The 17,509-nt window shown below is 42.4% G+C and overlaps 1 protein-coding gene across 2 annotated transcripts in view; it reads left to right on the plus strand.

Annotated features, from left to right (window-relative positions):
- Positions 1-17,509, plus strand: part of MKLN1 (muskelin 1) — a 653,324-nt gene that overhangs the window by 459,207 nt on the left and 176,608 nt on the right. For both annotated transcript variants that reach the window (XM_085653584.1, XM_085653585.1), the window contains exon 12: positions 4,891-5,020. In XM_085653584.1, the coding sequence (XP_085509710.1) occupies positions 4,891-5,020 (130 nt within the window). The remainder of the gene's footprint in view (positions 1-4,890; positions 5,021-17,509) is intronic.

Here is a 17,509-nt window from a genome sequence, read left to right on the forward strand (position 1 = left end):
AATTGGCAACATACTGTACTGTAACTTGGCATTACTGCTAAGATCAAACAAGATTCATCGCAGCATGGGACAAAGTCTTAACATGTGTGACAGATAATTACTGAGTAAATTCATTATAAGGTCAAACAGTCTAATGTTATTCTCAGTACATATAGATAGATTGTTATAAAGTATGACCTTATGAATCTATATAGATACAGCATTAATGAAGCAATCAGTAACCCAAAAAATATTGTAGCTCGGAATCAATATTAAGACCTCGTTCCACCGCATGTAATTTCAATATCCATTTTGCCTCACATTGACGGACCCCGAGTTCCCTATTGCCACCTCAATTGTCATATAGTATATTTTCGATACCATGAAATGAAAAGGAAAGCTTATCTTTCTGACTAGGGCAATTAATAGCATGGTTGACAAGTGGATATCTTAAATCCAAGTTTTTTAGGGCTCTAAAGTGTTCGGCCATTCTCTCTTTAAGGCATCTAATCGTGCTGCCCACGTATATTTTTAAACATTTGCAGCGAATAACATACACAACAAACTTTGTGGAGCAATCAATATGTTGAAAAGTCTTATACTTGACCGATCCATTATAGTCAAAATCCTTTTTACCATGTTCTGCAAATTTGCACATGCTACAGTGGCCACATCTGAAAGAGCCTACATTAACTTTATGTAACCAGGTGTAATCTGAATTCTTAGTCCTAGGATAACTAGGGCTAATCAAGCTTCGAATAGTGGCACCTTTCTTGTATGCAATACTTGGTTTATTGCATATGTAAGTACAAATGGTTGGATCTGATGAAAATAAATGCCAGTGTTTTTTAAGAATGTTATAAATCTTGTGAGACCAAGGATTATAATTGGTCACTAGTCTAACAACCTGTGTCTTGCTGTTGTCCTGCTGCGGTTTAGGTTTCAGTGTATCCTGTCTACACAACCTCGGAGATCTTTGTTTTGCTTTCACGATAGTTTCTTTGTCATAGCCTCTGTCAGAAAAACGATTTTCCATATTATCAACGCAGTCAAGAAAATCTTTGTCCCTGCTATTATTTCGCCTTGCCCTGTACAGTTCACCATAGGGTATTGCATTGACCTGCGACTTGGGATGAGCACTCGTAGCATACAAAGTAGAGTTACAAGAAGTTATTTTTCTGTGAAGTCTACTGTTAATTTTGCCATCTGCCACACAAATAGTTCTGTATCTAAAAACACTATACTTTCTTTGCTAGATGACATGGTAAATGACATGTTATATTGATTGGTATTCATATATTTGAAAAAGCTTTGTAATTCATCATTACTATCTGACCAAATCATAAAACAATCGTCTATATACCTTCCGTAATAAACAATATATTCTTGCCATTTAGCACCGTTGGGGCCCCATAGGTGCGACATCTCAAAAAGTCCCATGAATAGGCAAGCCAGAGACGGTGCAAATTTTGAGCCCATCGCTACGCCGCATCTTTGTTTGTACCAATCTTTCTTAAAAAGAAAAACATTGTGTTCCAATATTAAACGTGACATAAATATCAGCATATCAGAATGTTCCAGTAATTCCACAGGCCTTTTATACAAAAAATATTCAAGAGCTTGTAACCCGTGATCATGTCTGATATTTGTATATAGTGATACCACGTCTAATGTCACCAGTGTCATATCCATATCCCAAGTTAGGTCCATTAAAACATTTTTAAACCACGCTTTCCAGTACTATACACACTCCCAAAAATTCACAAAAATGCCTCTAAACCACCAGGGAGACCAATTGTCTCTGGTATGGGAGGCCCTCTGGAACAAATATCGGAATTTGTAGACATCTTCTTACGGCCATATGTTGTAAATCTGGCCTCCTATATCAGAGACACCAAACATATACTAAATGTTTTTTATGCTCAACAGCAGCTTTTGTTGTATCATTATTGTGAGAAATGGGGTTGTTGGTCAAGGGGATTTTGAGGCCTTCTCAAGCAACAGCCAACCACAGGGTGAATCACAGTCACTAAATTAACCTGTACTTAACCCTCTGGTTGCTTGGCACAAACACAGTCAGGCTTAGCTTAGAGGCAATGTGTAAAGCATTTATGCAACACTTAAATAGTAATAAAGTGAAAACACAATGCAAGAAAAATCCCACACCAATTTAGAAAAATAGAGTAAAATGTAATAGACACCAAATCTACCAAAATCTAATCAGTAGAACCGGAGCTATGCAATTTGAAAGGTTTCTGGTAAGTATAGCACCTAAAAGCATAAAGCGCCACTCATTGTAATCTGGTCGTGCAAGACCAAGTGAAAGTGTCAAGTTCAGGCCGACCGCCATAAAGTGCAGGCCTGGTACAGGGACCAGGTTAGTCCAGCTGAAAGTTACTTTCTTAAGTCCAGGGCGAGTAGTTTGTTTGCGGTGGAGGAGGCTGCAAGCTGCAGGGAGAGCATTGTCATGGCAGCAGGTCAGCTGGAGGGAGGCCTCTGTAGCTTTTTACGTCTCTGTAGGCCAGAACCGGAGGTAAGTCAGCTGACCCTTGGAGTCACCCAGCCTAGGATGAAGGGAACAGGTCCAGTCTTCCTTCTCGGCGAGAAGGGCTCAGACAGCAAAGTGTCCTTTTTCTCTAGTGTTCACAGGTCCCGTGGTGTACTGAAGAGTATACCTGATGCCCACTTTGAAGTAGGAGAAGTGTCTGGAATTTCCCCCCTACAGATGTGTGTGGAATTTTCTGCCTCCCTACTCTGGCTCCAGTCTGTCTGGGGGCACGATAGGCTAGTGTGAAGTTCTTGGTGTGAGCTGTGCCAGTGGCTTGGAAGTGACAGCTCCGCCACCCCTCCTGCCAACGCTCAGACAAACTATTGTGATGCTGTCTGGGAGGAATAGACAAAGGCCAACTACACCTAGTCATGTGACCCAGAAACAGGCTGTAGACCAACTTTCTAAAAAGGGCATTTTCAGAATTGGGACTATAAATCTGACTTTACCAATAAAAGGGTTTTAAATTGCAATTCACCTGACACTAAAGACGACTTTCGTACCTGCTCCCAATCAGAAGTTATCGTTTAATAAATGCAACAAGGTAACCCAATGTTAGCCTATGGGAGTTTTTCATTACCAGAACAGGTACAACTTAAAAGCACATGCCCAACCTTTTAATTACAATGTACCCTGCCCTTTGGGCTGTTTCGGGCCTACCCTAGGCGCGACATATATGTATTAAAAAGGAAGCTTTATGCCTAGCAAAAGCAAAAGTTTTATTTTGCCAGGTTGAAATGGCAGTTTAAGAGGGCACACACATCTCCACTGGCATTCCTGAAACATGTTTTAAAAGGCTACTTAAGTTGGTAGCACAATCGGTGCTGCAGGCCTACTAGTAGCATTTAATTTACAGGCCCTGCGTACCTGCAGTACCACTTCACTAGGGGCTTACGAGTAAATTAAATGTGCAATTTTGGTGTAAGCTAATTTCACCATGTTTAAAGGAGTAAGCACAGGCACTTTAGCATTGGTTAGCAATGGTAAAGTTGATCAAAGGACAAAGACCAACAAAAACCACACCATGGATGTCCGGTCCAATAATTATGAGTATGTGATTCATCTGCCTTAGAATTGTATCTGTTGTGCTATCCATTTTTTACGTAAAGATCGATTTTCCAGTTGCACAGCCTGAAAAGTGGCATCTTTCTTTTGTTCCAGAACCATAACTTACTATCAAGATCATTAGGGCACTTATGACTTTCATTGTGCAAACCTTATCCTCAGGATGTTGGTACTTTACAGATGCTTGGCTATCAGGCGTTAGTCCATTTATTTGATATGGCTTACACTTTCACCAGCATTTATGTCCTCTTTACATGGTAATTTTTCCCTAACTTGCATTTTCAAGAGAGGTAAACATGCATCTAAGAAAATGTTACTGATCTGTAGTAATCCTCGTTCTCTGTTGAATGTGGTCTTTTCCTTTTGAGAGAGGCCACACCCTTCCTTGGTTCAGGTGGTTCCATAATACAGCACAAGTTGGCATGCTTTCCACATTTGGATCTAAAAGGCAAGATGTACAGACAGATGGGCATGAATGTATATGAATGAGTGACCCGACAATTGTGTGAATGTGTGTCCTACTCTTGTAGTGTTTTAAATGAACCTCAGTCACTGTAACAGTAACAAACTGGATTAGGGCTTCTATTCAGTTAGGACTCGAATACTGAAAGGTAGAACAAAACCAGCCCATATTTGTTTGCATTTTAAACCATTCACATTGTTGGTGTTTTGTTAGATGCACACTCCCTCACAATCTCTGTTCTGACCTCCTGCTTTTCTTCCACGCCCTGTTCACCCTGGCTCCACCTGTCCCTGCTAGCATTCAGTATTCAAGCCATTCATGTTATCTACACGAGTGTACTTGTCAACTGTGAATGGTTATGTTCTGCCTTGTATCTACCTAATGTATATCTTATAAGTTTTTATTTTTCGCTTTATATAATATAATTGGTTAACTAATCGAGGTTTACAACGTAATAATGGTTACATATCCACATTGTTACTTGTCAGCTGTCAGAACTTGAAAATCAAAACGTTTCATAATTTTAAGATTTTTATTACCCGACACTATAGTTCATATAGCTTGTGTCTCACAGTAGTATCTAATTAATATTCATGCATCCCTTCCGTTTCGATATCATTCATCTTCCAAACTGGTTATTATTCTCCTCCAAGTGTTTTTTACATACTATATTGTATTTCTCATTACTTGACTTCCAAAACATATCAGTGATCTTTGTGTTATGATGGTTATTGTTTTTTGCTACAGGTGTTGTGAGGCATTTTGGTTGGGTGCGCGAGTCCTAGTGTTCTGTGGCAACAAAGTGGCTTAAGCTAACTTCTCCTTTCTTCTCCAGAGGAAACGATGCCTATACGTTTTTGGTGGACAGAGATCAAAGACATATCTTAATGACTTCTTCAGCTACGATGTGGACAGTGACCACGTTGAAATCATATCAGATGGCACAAAAAAAGACTCTGGCATGGGTAAGCAGAAGGAGCGCGTTCTGTTATGTTTATTAATCAGTGCCCTTACTCTTGACTAAGCTCTTCAAAGGTTTGTGAACTGATCAATCAGGGATTTATGAAGCGCACTACTCACCCACAAGGGTGTCAAGGCACTGGGGAGGGGAGGGGGGTTTGTGCACAGCTTTGTCTCAACCGAAGAGCCAGGTCTTGAGGCTCTTCCTCAAAGCTTGCAGTGTGGGGCTTGTCTGATGTTGAGTGGGAGTTTGTTCTAGGTCTTGTCTGTGATGTAGGAGAAGTATTGCCCCCCCCACCCCCGCACTGGCTCTGTGGGTGTGTGTGATTTCGGCTAGGGCGAGATCGGCTGATCGGAGGCTTCTCTTGAGTGCATAGGAGTAGCGTGCTACTCGCCAAACAAAAAAAAAGCGCATTAACACCCCATCAGGGGTAACAAGCGCTATATAAATACAAACCTTTTTTCCTCTTCTATCCTTCTGCTATCATTCCGAATCCAAATAACTGACTAACCTATCCACCACTTAAAATTACTTGCATGTTTTACTATACTAATTCAACACTAATTTTCTATGGGTTCCGGAGTAGCATGCTACTCGCCGAAAAATCGCTTTGACGCCTCGTCAGGGGTAGTAAGCGCTATATGAATGCAATTACAATACAATAGAAGGAGATTCTTTTGTTGAGGTATTGGGGTCCGATGTTGTGCAGGGATTTGTAGGCGTGCGTGAAGAGCTTGAAGGTCACTCTTTTTTGAACGGGGAGCCAGTGGAGTTCATCGTAAATGTTGGGTGATGTGGTGTTGTCGTGGGATCCTGAGGAAAAGTCTAGCTGCAGCGTTTTTGGATTGTCTGGAGTTTGAGTAGAGATTTGTTTATTCTGGCATAGAGGGCATTCCCGTAGTCCAGTCTGCTGGTTATGAGTGCATGGGTGGCGATCCTTCTGGACTCGGGAGGGATACATTTCAAAGTCTTACGGAGGATGCAGAGGGTGTTGAAGCATGTGGAGGCAACGGCGTTGATCTGTGAGTGCATGGTGATGGAGGAGTCGAATATGATGCTGAGGTTGCGAGTGTGGTCTGTGGGAGTGGGAGGTTCGCCGAGGGTGGTGGGCCACCAGGTGCTGTCCCATGCTGAGGGGGTGGATCCGAGGACGAGGCCTTCCGTTTTCTCAGAGTTGGCCTTTAGGCAGCTGTTGCTCTTCCAGGAGGCAACTTCTTTCATACCTTCCTGGAAGCTGTGTCTGATGACGTCGGGTTTGTTGGTGAGGAAGAGAATGAGCTGGGTGTCGTTGCCGTAGGATACTATGCTATGTCCGTGTTTTCTGACAATAGTGGCAAGAGGTTGTATGTAGATGTTGAAGAGCGTGTGGCTGAGTGAGGATCCTTGGGGTGCTCTGCAGCTGATCTCTGTGGGTTCGGAGAGTAAGAGTGGGAGTCTGATTCTTTGGGTTCGGCCGGTGAGGAAGGAGCATATCCAGTTTTCGTGAGGAAGGCGACGTCGAGTGAGAGGGTACTGAGGAAGTCCCAGACTTCTACTGCGTGTCTACAGGGAGCGAACGTTGAGAAGGATGCAGCGCAGGTGTTCGAGTGTACTGACGTCCGGTGTGTTGATGGTGGCTGTGGGCATCCAGAGGTGGGTGAGGGTGCAGGGGCATTGTCTGCAGAAGAACTGGCCTTGGGTGGTGTTCGGTGTTGATAGCTGGCAGTTGTTATTTCTTCTGGGGTTGAGGGCATGGAGAGTTGCTGAATCGTAGCACTGGAGGGTCGGGGGACCAGGGTTCCTGGCGCTGGTCATGGGCGGGTTGAGCACTGGCGCAGATGTGCTTGTGTTTGGTGCGCCTTCGGCCCGCGCGCAACAGATACCATTAAGTGGGGGTAGGGAGAGGACGGGAAGAGATGGGAGGCAGGAGTGGGAGGGGCCGCGGGGGTAGCAGCGGCGGAAAAAGAAAGGCGCAAAAAACTCCACGCAAATGCACAATAAAATGCAAACGCGCAATGAAATGCAAAAGCATAATGAAATGCAAAAAAGAGGCAAAAAACGAGGCGAGATGCCAAGGCAAAAGGCAGGAGGAGTCCTGGAGACTAGAACCGTGCTCTTCTGCTTGGGAGGCAGGGGCACTAGCACTCAGAGCCGAGGAGGAGCTGCGTGCTGGGAGAGCAGAGCCTAGGGGGTCTTGCTTGACCTCAGCGTGCAGCGCCCGCCAATAAGTAGCTGAAGGGCGGAAACAGCTGAGAGGCGGAACAAGAGGGGCCACGGGGGCAGCAGCGGCGGGTAAAAGAAAGGCACAATAAGTGAAATAAATGAAGAAAAAAGAAAAGAGGCAAAAAACATAGAGCGAAAGCACAATAAAATGCGAAAAAGAGGGGGAAAACCCGAGGCAAGATGCCAGGGCAAAATGCAGGAGTCCTGGAGACTCGAACCATGCGCTGCTCCGCGGGAGGCAGGGGCACTAGCACTCAGAGCAGAGACGGAGCTGTGTTCTGGGAGAGCAGAGCCCAGGGTGTCTTGCTCCTGAACTCTAAACGCAAGTTCTTAGTTACTAATTAGGACCGAATGTTAATCTTGGCAAAGCCAAGTGTCAGTCTCTACCCCTGATGATGCATATGGATTTCCCTAAGACTTAATCTTATGCCAGAGGTCCTTATTGTTACATGACACCCTTGGGAGCACTGATGCATGAGTGTGACATCAAAATGCATCTGTGTGCTAATGCTAAGTATACACCACTGATCGTTCTTTCTGTGTCCACATTGATGAAAAGTCTCTCACAACGCGCTAATAGCTAAATAGCCCTCAGTGCCCCAAGATTTAGTTCTTGGCAAAAGTTGAAAATATCATAGATATTGAATTGAGTCCTTGTCTACGAGCTTGTTTATGGCACCACATCTTCGACATCTACCAACTCAGCATTGAGAGAAAATATCTGCAACTGAGAGAATGAATGCACCATTTTTAAATATGCCTCCTGGAGGCCTTCAGTAGGGTCAGAATGCTCTGAAGTGGAGGGAATACCAACGGATAAATGTGGAAGAAGGTTTCTTCAGTGAGGTACCATCTGAAATTTTCCAGCTTGCCAGAGCGTCTATTTCTCCTCTGTTCCTGAGCGTTGCCCTTGACATGTTTTGGCACTAAGTACACTTTTCCACAGTATGTGCATTAGAAAAACAGACAGTACGCTGTGTTCCCACAAGAGAGAGATCTCAGGCTGAGTGAATGAATGCTATGAGTGGCTAGACAAAAACACAGGAAAACTATGCATTTCCAGTAAACAGGCCCTGGAAAGATGAACAGACACCCTAAGAAAACAGGTAGAAACAAAGATTGCAAAATATGGAGTTTTCCTCCAACAAGTGAGACCCTTTGACAAATAGTGCAGCTGTGATGTCTGTGAGGATATTGTATCAATAAGATACATGTGTGATAATGGCCGTTCTGGAGAGATGTGTGCAACCAATTGGTCCAGGGGATTAGTAATAATCTCTTTACACATGTACTCAACTCAGACTAAAAAAAAAATCCACAAAGCCTTAAACACGTACGTCTGCACAGTTAGCACACATAAACATTGGGTATAATTTTTTCATAAAATATCAGGTCAGCCCTTAGAATCATCAGCCAGCTAGTTGAAAGGGAATCTAAAAGGGCTCAGATAGGTTGGCTGTTGTGTAGCTTTTGAGCCATTGGTTGACTTTAAACAGGCAGTCCATTGTGATGACCTTTGATGTGTTAACTGCATAGACAGATACAAATTAATAAAGACCAATGCCACCTCGTTAAATCCTCTGGACACAAAAAGGCGAGTGTTTTTCTGTCATAACGAAGAATGTCAGATGCAAAGCAGAGAAAATTCCCATTTGATTAAAGAGCAGACTGAATCATGAAATTAAATGGGTTCTGTATTCTCCTTCACTGATTTAAATCAATGATGTAAGGAGTAGTGGGTCTGCAGGGGTCAGTAACAATGGGAAAAGTAAGGAATCGTGTACGAGCTCTCCCTCTACGCACATTGAAAACTACTGACAGTTTATTTTAAGCTGAGAGCCTCTGCCACCTGTTCACAACAGGAGTTTAACGATTAATAATAATGTGGAAGCTGTACATGGAACAGCACGGTAGGACAAAATAACTGCAGTACACCTGTCTTCAAATTTTACTCCAACATTAGTTGTATACTTTGAATGTCATGGGTAGAAGTAAAAGGAAAATTAAAGAGAAAACTGGTGCATGAATCATTTTAGTAACGAAATCTCAACAACAAAAAAATTCTCCAGTGCCATCACTCACATTCCAATGTATTCACTTGTACAAAGGGAACTCCCCTAACCCTCTCTCAAGGTGATTGACAGACATAGTTTGCCTGAGTAATTCAGTGCTCATGACTTCCGCGAACATGTGCATGGTTGAGGACTATACTTGAATATTTTTTGGAAGAGTTAGAAATGAATCATGTGAATTCAGACCGAAAGCCCACGTAAGGCCAGGCCCTCCTTGCACCGGAAAACAAGCAACCTAGGACCTGTTTTACCCTAGTTAGGGCTCATCAGCCAGGTACAGATTGATTGCATGGACACGGTGTACACGGTACCCATACCTGGGAATACCTGACCTACTGGAACCAAGATATACTTGGCTGATGAGCCCTAACTAGGGCGAAACCGGTCCTAGGTTGTTTGTGTTCCATTTCATGGAGGACCTAGCCTGTCCATTAGGGCTGGACTGTTTCCGTTGGATTGCTTTGCATATGGCTGCATCAAACTGAGTTTGCGTGGTGTGCAAAGTGTTGCCCTAAGTGGGAAGGGTATGCCCAGACGTGCGTCCTGTACACTCTGTATCACTGGAACCAAGCTATACATGGCTGATGACTCCAAACTAGGGCGAGATTGGTCCTAGGTTGCTTGTGTTACGGGTCAGGAAGGACCTGGCCTTGCAGTGCGTTTTGTATTTTTCCCACTGGAGTTGGGTCAAGACTGATTTGCATATGGCAGGGTGCAAACTGAGGTGGCTTGGTGTGCAAAATAATGATGTACTAGGATGTGGCCCGATTAATTTAAGCATTCCGTCCATCGCTTTTTTGTATGCTCCTCTGAACTTAGTGCCTGATGTTCTAGCTCGAGCACATAGCTCTGTTCCTTCACATCAGTCTGACTCAGAAGTGATCCATGAATCAAGTGGGGTGTTTAACATAAGAATTACCTTTCTAAATAAACATGCTGTGTTCCCTCAAATCTACAACTTGTACATCTCTGGATTTCCACACCAGTTAATCTATCGCAATGTTTTGAAAAAACCACTACATAGACACTGTAGATGCTCAAGTGCACCTTGTGATATTGTTTTCAAAAGAGCTTGTTTGCCTAAGTGACATAAAAGCATCTGTTTTTGGTGGTCGTCAGGACTCTGGATCTCAAGCCACTTACACTACTGGAGTCCATCTCTGCTGGTTTGTTTTGTTTAGTACCGGCCCACACGTGTGGTATTTAGGGGACTATAATGTTAAGATGTAAAGAATTGCAATATGGTCTTCTAGTCGCACCTAAGCATATGGCTGTGATATCGTTTAGAGTGCTCCTTCTTATTTTGGATCTTGTTTTGTGTGTTCCTAGAATACAACTTAGTAGTTCACAGTGTAGCACCCTCCATGGATTTCTGTGGTCTGCCACCCTTATAGGCCGGTTTTATAGGTCTGCAGCCTTCAGAGGTCTTATTCTTTTGGCCACAAAACTCCAGGACGTGGGGGTTGTGGTGCATTGCAAAAAAAACACGGGATCAGTCGGCCACACTTTCTTTATTACCTTTCATTTGGGTTGATTTGTCAATTCACAGGATAGCGCTGCAAGGCAACAGTTCTTGTTAATGAGTAGTCACATTTTCCTTTCTTGTCTCAACACGAGCGTCCGTGTATCCTGTGTTTAAGATGTTTGAGCTGGTTGGCCGCCAAAAATTTACTTATTTTGGTGATTTCCCACCCACACGTTCTATTTGATGTGTTCGCCATAGGCATGGTTGTTTAATTTCACTGAAGTTTGACATGTGTCTATTTGCCACTAATACTGGTAATGTGGTTTGTGAACTCTTTAGGGCATTTCTATTAGGTGAAAAGTTCCTATGCTGTTCACATAGAGGAATGATTTATTGATTTCAGAAGGTAGGAGAATGTAATCTCAAAAGGTTAGAAATCCACTTGCCTTGGGGTTTTTTGGGGGGGTGGGGAGGTCGGTAAGGAAAAGGATAATAAACACAAGTCACGCCAAATGCATATTTGCTTTCATTTGAAATCCTTTTGATGGCTTTTAAAGCGGTAGGAATTATGAAATTAAGAATATCGATTACTGGGAATGTGAAATAAGTTAGAGGGGCTTCAGCATATAAACTACCTAATCAAACGTTCTGAAAAATTTTGAATACTTGTACAAGGGAAACGCAATACTATGTGCACGATTAAGTACTTTTCTCCCTCCCCGTGCTGCAGCGGATAGCTTCTGTGAAGAAGACAGCAGAAGCAGAGAAGCTCCCTAGATGGAGTTAAAGACTGACATTCTATTGGAGGCATCACGGATGTAAGCTCCTCTTATTCCTTTAGTTGACCAATGAACGGATCATTGAAATTTTAGATTTGCTTAAAGATGCAGTTGAGCCATTCCGCCTCCTTTTTTTAATTCTATTTTTTTACTTGTACCCAATGCCATCATCTAACTTTTTAAATCTCAAGGTTCCATATCCTTTCGTAAGAAAGCTGTTTATGAACTGCATTCTGCCCTCCACTCTAGAGCGGGGACGCCTGCCTGCTAAAAGTGAAGGCCTCAGTAATGACTTGGACATGGCATTGGCCGTATTCCTAGTGCACTGCGCCTGCTCTTTAAGCACAAACGTGTTGTTGAGAAACTAGGATTAGAACGGGGCCTATTACACAGGTGTATAGTGATTTAAACAGATCACTGCTTATTTCAACATACATTTGACTCTACCCAGCTGTGTACATCAGAGATGCCTCCTCTGTTATTTTCTTTATTGTTCTTGGTGATGGTACTTTTCATTGATTTCACAAGGATGGAGGGCTGACTTAGGCATGGATCATCAGAGACTGACGCTGACTCTTCACACCTACTCGTATGGACACTGTGCCTTACATTCGTTTTTTTTTTTTTTATATAGTTTTTTTAATATAGATTTCCCAGATAGATGATTGCACTTTATCCGTCATTCAGTTTTATCGCGTTACATTGTTTGTCCTTCAAATTATACAATCGCTGTTGCAGCCGACAAGCAGTCTTCCCAAGCAGGCCCTGTCTTCACAGGGATGTCCTGTGGAGCGGACAGTTTGCCGTTGCAGGCCAGGAGTTGGAATCTCGGCATGACGTATTCAGACTTGCAACCTCTTGAAAGTCATGAATTAAGTATCATGAGTGGGTTTAAGTAATATTTTTATTCACAGTGCTTAGAAACGCAGAAGGGCGGCATGAAGCTCTTATTGAAAACAAATTACTTTTAATGCTTTAGGAAAAACTGGTACCTGCATGTGTTTGTGATATAATACGCCATTAAAATACGTGACAGCCTGTTTAATCAATTAACGGGGCAGATCTCTTTTTTTGCTTTATTTGTCAAAAGACGTCAACGATTCTGTTGCCTCCTATAAACTCCCTATGCAGATGACATGTTCTAAACACTAGATGCCAAGAAGTGTGTACTCTTTTTTTGATTACACAGTTACAAGTAACGAAGAACTAATGAATACCCAAGATCATCGGTGTCACTTGTCGATTAAAGAGCTTCCATTCTCTCTTCCACTCTGATATTCTAAATGCTGCACCGACTCACTGCTCACATTCTGGGCCTTACAAGAGACGAGGGACACACTCTGGCAAAGTACCAAACAGCATTCCTCCCTAAAAGAAATATAAAAAGTCCAAACACTACTTATTTCTCTTCAAAGGAGAACAACTGGGAACAAGATACTAGAACACGACTCAAACATAAACTGTCAACAAGAATCCTATAGTATACACCAAACAAAGTAGAGAAAAATGTTTGAGAGCCCATTCTAAATAACAACAAATATGTAGACTCAAATATACTGATCTCCCAATGTCACAACCACTGGGTGAACACTACCGCTTAATTGAAACAACCTTTTCACACACGTTAAATACACAACTTCACAAACTCTGGTTGAAACGTACCCAAACAAACGACAGCAGCTCATAGACCGCATAGAAGACACACCTTCTGGACTCTGGAAAGGAACAGTAAAGGAGCACTTGATCCCTCTGTCGACAAAGCAGCAACAAAACAAGCCGAACCCTTGCCACTCCTCACCCTTTATCTCCTCTACTCCTCCTGGGCAAAGTATCCACGGTGCACATGGCACTCATTCCTCAACTCAACTGGACATCCTAACATAACAAGAAGTTTTACTGGATTTCACTGGAGCAGTTTCTACTGCACCACAGTAGTTCCTATAGCAGAAATCAGCTACAAATCTTGATCCTGGGAGAGCTGACTACTTCGTTTATACTTCTTGGGCTGATAAGTGAATATTATTAAGTTGTGTTATATTGCCTACATTGCTTGCACCATGTCAATTCAGTCTGTATTGTGTGTCAGTGAAACAATGAGTGATATGCCTATGTTATCCTGCATATATTGTTATTTTGGTACTTGTTGGTTGCCACGTTTGTGACAAGAATATCCCATCCGTCAAACTCTAAATAAAAATTTTAGTAACTGGCCAAGACAAAAAAACATTGCGTGCTGAGTGTTAAATCTTTTTCATCTAGAAATTTCAACTAAATGGACACCACAGTGGGTATCATTTAGAAGCTGCAGACTGTGGAACGTATTAAGGCCATGAAATTGTCTTCTCCGATAAACACTGGGTTTTTGTAGTACAGGTTTTTGAGTACAGATTTTTATAAATAGTCCTACTTCTTATATAAAATAGGGAAGTCAACTTGTGTCGACAAGAGCATCATAATCTCCATTAGCCAGGACTACACAAAACCACAAGTGCAACATTGAACCGGAGCCTGCTCTTGGCTTCTGTGCAGGATCCTGCGATTATGTGAACTTTGTCGCATACCATGAATAGTTAGCGTTCAACTGGGCAAGACCCATCGGACGCAGTCCAAGCAAGCCGGCCTTTGTGCCCATGAGCTCTAACTGGGATAGGAACTAATATCCTAGAAGGAAGGAAGTTCTGAGATGTTTTCATGGTTCTGTAAATCTTGGCTAGTTTACTTCTTGGTTCTCTTGTGTATGTATATGTGCTTTCACATGTGTTGGTATTCTCGTTATCCACTTGAAATTTACTTTATTGTCTAATGGCTTTATTTGAGTGGGTTTCTGTTTTTTTGGCAATAAAATACAAATGAATAGTTTCATTCAACTCGCAGCGCATATACAAATGTATTAAAAATATTTGGAAAATATTATATTACAGATGCCGAATACGGAATTGGCTTTAGTATTTTTGATTAGGGGTTATTTTATTTATGTTCATCTTCAGCTTTGTGTCTTCCAGCTTTAGTCTTCCTCTTTAGTTTTGTAGTGTGGACATCCAGTGTTTGGCCTTGAAAGCCTGGACTTTTGGATATATTTTGATTGTAATTGGACACCCGTTTTTGATTGATATGTGTTGTAATAGGCCATTTCTGCCCTGCTCTTGTTTTGCACTCTGTCTTGCAGATGACCTTTTCAAGTGCAAACTCAGTGTTTGTTTTTGCTTCTGTTGCATGAGACTGTTGGATACCCGCCAGACGCACATCAAATGTTCTTGCACTGTCCCTACAGTGGGTCGCTGGCTGACCTCTAGATTAGCCAGTCTACTATTTTTAGAGGTAGAGTGATTCCCCAGAAGAAATACAGCTCTCACTCTATTCTATGGCGGGATTCATGCGAATGCTAAAATTACCTGTAGGTTTAAGTACGAGAAAGAGAAGCACTCACTGAAAAGTCAAAGTAGCTTTGGCCTCCTTCCTTGCTAAAGCCCCTGTTTTACCTTTGGGGATCTTCATAAAATGAGGTTTTGTATTTTGTACAATTTTCTGTCTTGATGCATATTGTTTTAACTGAATTAAATGGGTGAGAGTCCAGTACTGACGTATTCTCTTGAATTAATCACTATATAAATATATCAGCTTGCCCGCTTTCCACTTCAAAAACAGGCTCCAGCATGCTTGGACTCGCTTTCAAGGTAGACTTTATTGTGGATACTGGTTAACGCGTTTCGACCGCCTCCGCTGTCCTTCTCAAAAGAGTTAGTAGTCGCCATTTTTTCTATTTTATGCATGCAAGTGGATTCCAAAAATGTAATGTGACAGTGCAAATTTTCTCTCTTAAAGTGAGACTAGTGCAAATGATAACAATCGTCTATCTCCTGGTTGTACTGCACAGTTATTACCACTGCGCCGGCAAACCTTACCAGATCTTTTACAAAATTTCTAACAATTGATGTTCCAACTTGATCTGTAGATATTTGAGGCGTCAGGAACGGACTTTGTGTCTTCCAATATTTTAGTTTGGCGTGTAGCTTCTGACCATCCAGAGCCTCACTACAACGGCCACTTGAAAGTGCATAGTGCAAGGTGCAATTTCTTTACATATACCTTAATATACCCTCCGCACCTACCAACCACGCACGCAACCTGGGAGTCATCCTCGACTCTAAACTCACCTTGACCAAACAAGTCAACGCTGTCTCCTCCACCTGCTTCAACACCCTCCGTATGCTCCGCAAGATCTACAGATCGATCCCGACAGACACAAGGAAAACAGTCACCCAGGTCCTAGTCAGCAGCAGACTCGACTACGGAAACGCCCTCTACGCCGGAGCCCTGACCAAGCTCATCAACAGACTGCAAAGAATCCAGAATGCCTCTGCACGCCTGATACTCGACGTCCTGCGCCGCGACCACATCACTCCCCGCCTGAGGAACCTGCACTGGCTCCCCGTCGACAAAAGAATCTCCTTCAAGCTCGTGATCCACGCACACAAGGCACTCCACAAGACCGGCCCTGCCTATCTCAACAGTCGACTCTCCTTCTACGTACCCAACAGGAAACTCCGCTATGCAGACCTCTCCCTGGCTACCGTCCCTCACATCCGTAGAACCACAGCTGGAGGCAGATCCTTCTCCCACCGCGCCGCCAAGACCTGGAACACCCTCCCCCTCAACCTACGACAAACCGAAGACCTTCTAACCTTCAGGAGACGACTTAAGACCTGGCTGTTCAACCAGTAGCAACAGCACCCCCCCACTCCCCACCCTCAGCGCCTTGAAACCCTTGCGGGTAAGTAGTGCGCTTTACAAATTATCTGATTGATTGATTGAATGTAAATAATGTGCAAAGCATTGGAATAAATACATATACTAGAATTTGCCTTAGTCGAAATTTAAAAAACCCTCAGTTAGGTAAACCCCTGAGAAATAATGTTCAAATAATGTTAATAATTAAATGATGTCCTCGACCTTTCCTTACTCTATACTGATTTAAGCAGAGAAGGAAAAAGACATCTACACATCAAAGTTGTGCAAATCTAGCAGGAATATACATTTATGCCTATAAAACAAATGATGAAATACTCTTGGGTCATACCTACTTTAAAAAGCTACACGTTCCCAGGTTAAACTTCAAATACCCAAATCGATCAGACGATAGATCTAAATTTTAACTAAAACTGTAAAAGTGCTCACAAGTGTCTGTAGAGACCCCACTACTTTAAAAAATATATTGCGAAGAATGGTTGGCTGAATTGGCTTAATTAAAAAATATATTATATACAGATTTTCAAAGTTTTATAGATGGACATGCAAATCTTCTTCTATGTTCAAACCTTATGGTGCTTTGGTGTTTAATCTTAAAATATGGTTTGATTCAAATTACCTCAGGCACTTTTCCCTGTTGCCTCCTCTCATTCTAATCGATACTTGTTCAATGCAAAGTACCTAAGATCTTCTGCATTACTTGCGTGTATTGCCTCAAAGTATCAAGTCACCGGGTATGTCTCGTCCTTGTTTTTGATAGCTCTAGCTTGTTGTAAAATGCGCAGATGCTCTCTCACTGTGGTACTTTGGTCAAGTGCACCTCAAAACATAAATAACAAACTCATTCCTACAATTTGGTGGCTTTCTGATGTTCCACACTTGTCTGAAAAAGGCAACAGTATTTCTGTAGTTTTTACCCTATATTTGTAAGCCTTACATTTATGGCATTTCCTGAATCCTCCAGCTCCACTAGGCCACGTTCCCCTGCAGTTGTACTTCTTGACTACTTATTACAAGATCCTCTCTCATTGACCTTGCCTTACGGAATGCTATACGAGGTCCATTGTGCAGTTTCGGACCAATCACTGAATTGTTCCGCAGAAGGTGCCAATGTTTCTGAAAAATCCCTCTTATCTCTTGATGTTGAGCACTGTACTCTGATAAATCGAAACCCTTGCTCTTGTTGTTTTTCTGTACTTTTTCTGTACTTCTGTTTCTTCTGTTTTTAT

This window comes from Triturus cristatus, chromosome 4_1, assembly GCF_964204655.1.
Source record: "Triturus cristatus chromosome 4_1, aTriCri1.1, whole genome shotgun sequence".
NCBI lineage: Eukaryota > Metazoa > Chordata > Amphibia > Caudata > Salamandridae > Triturus > Triturus cristatus.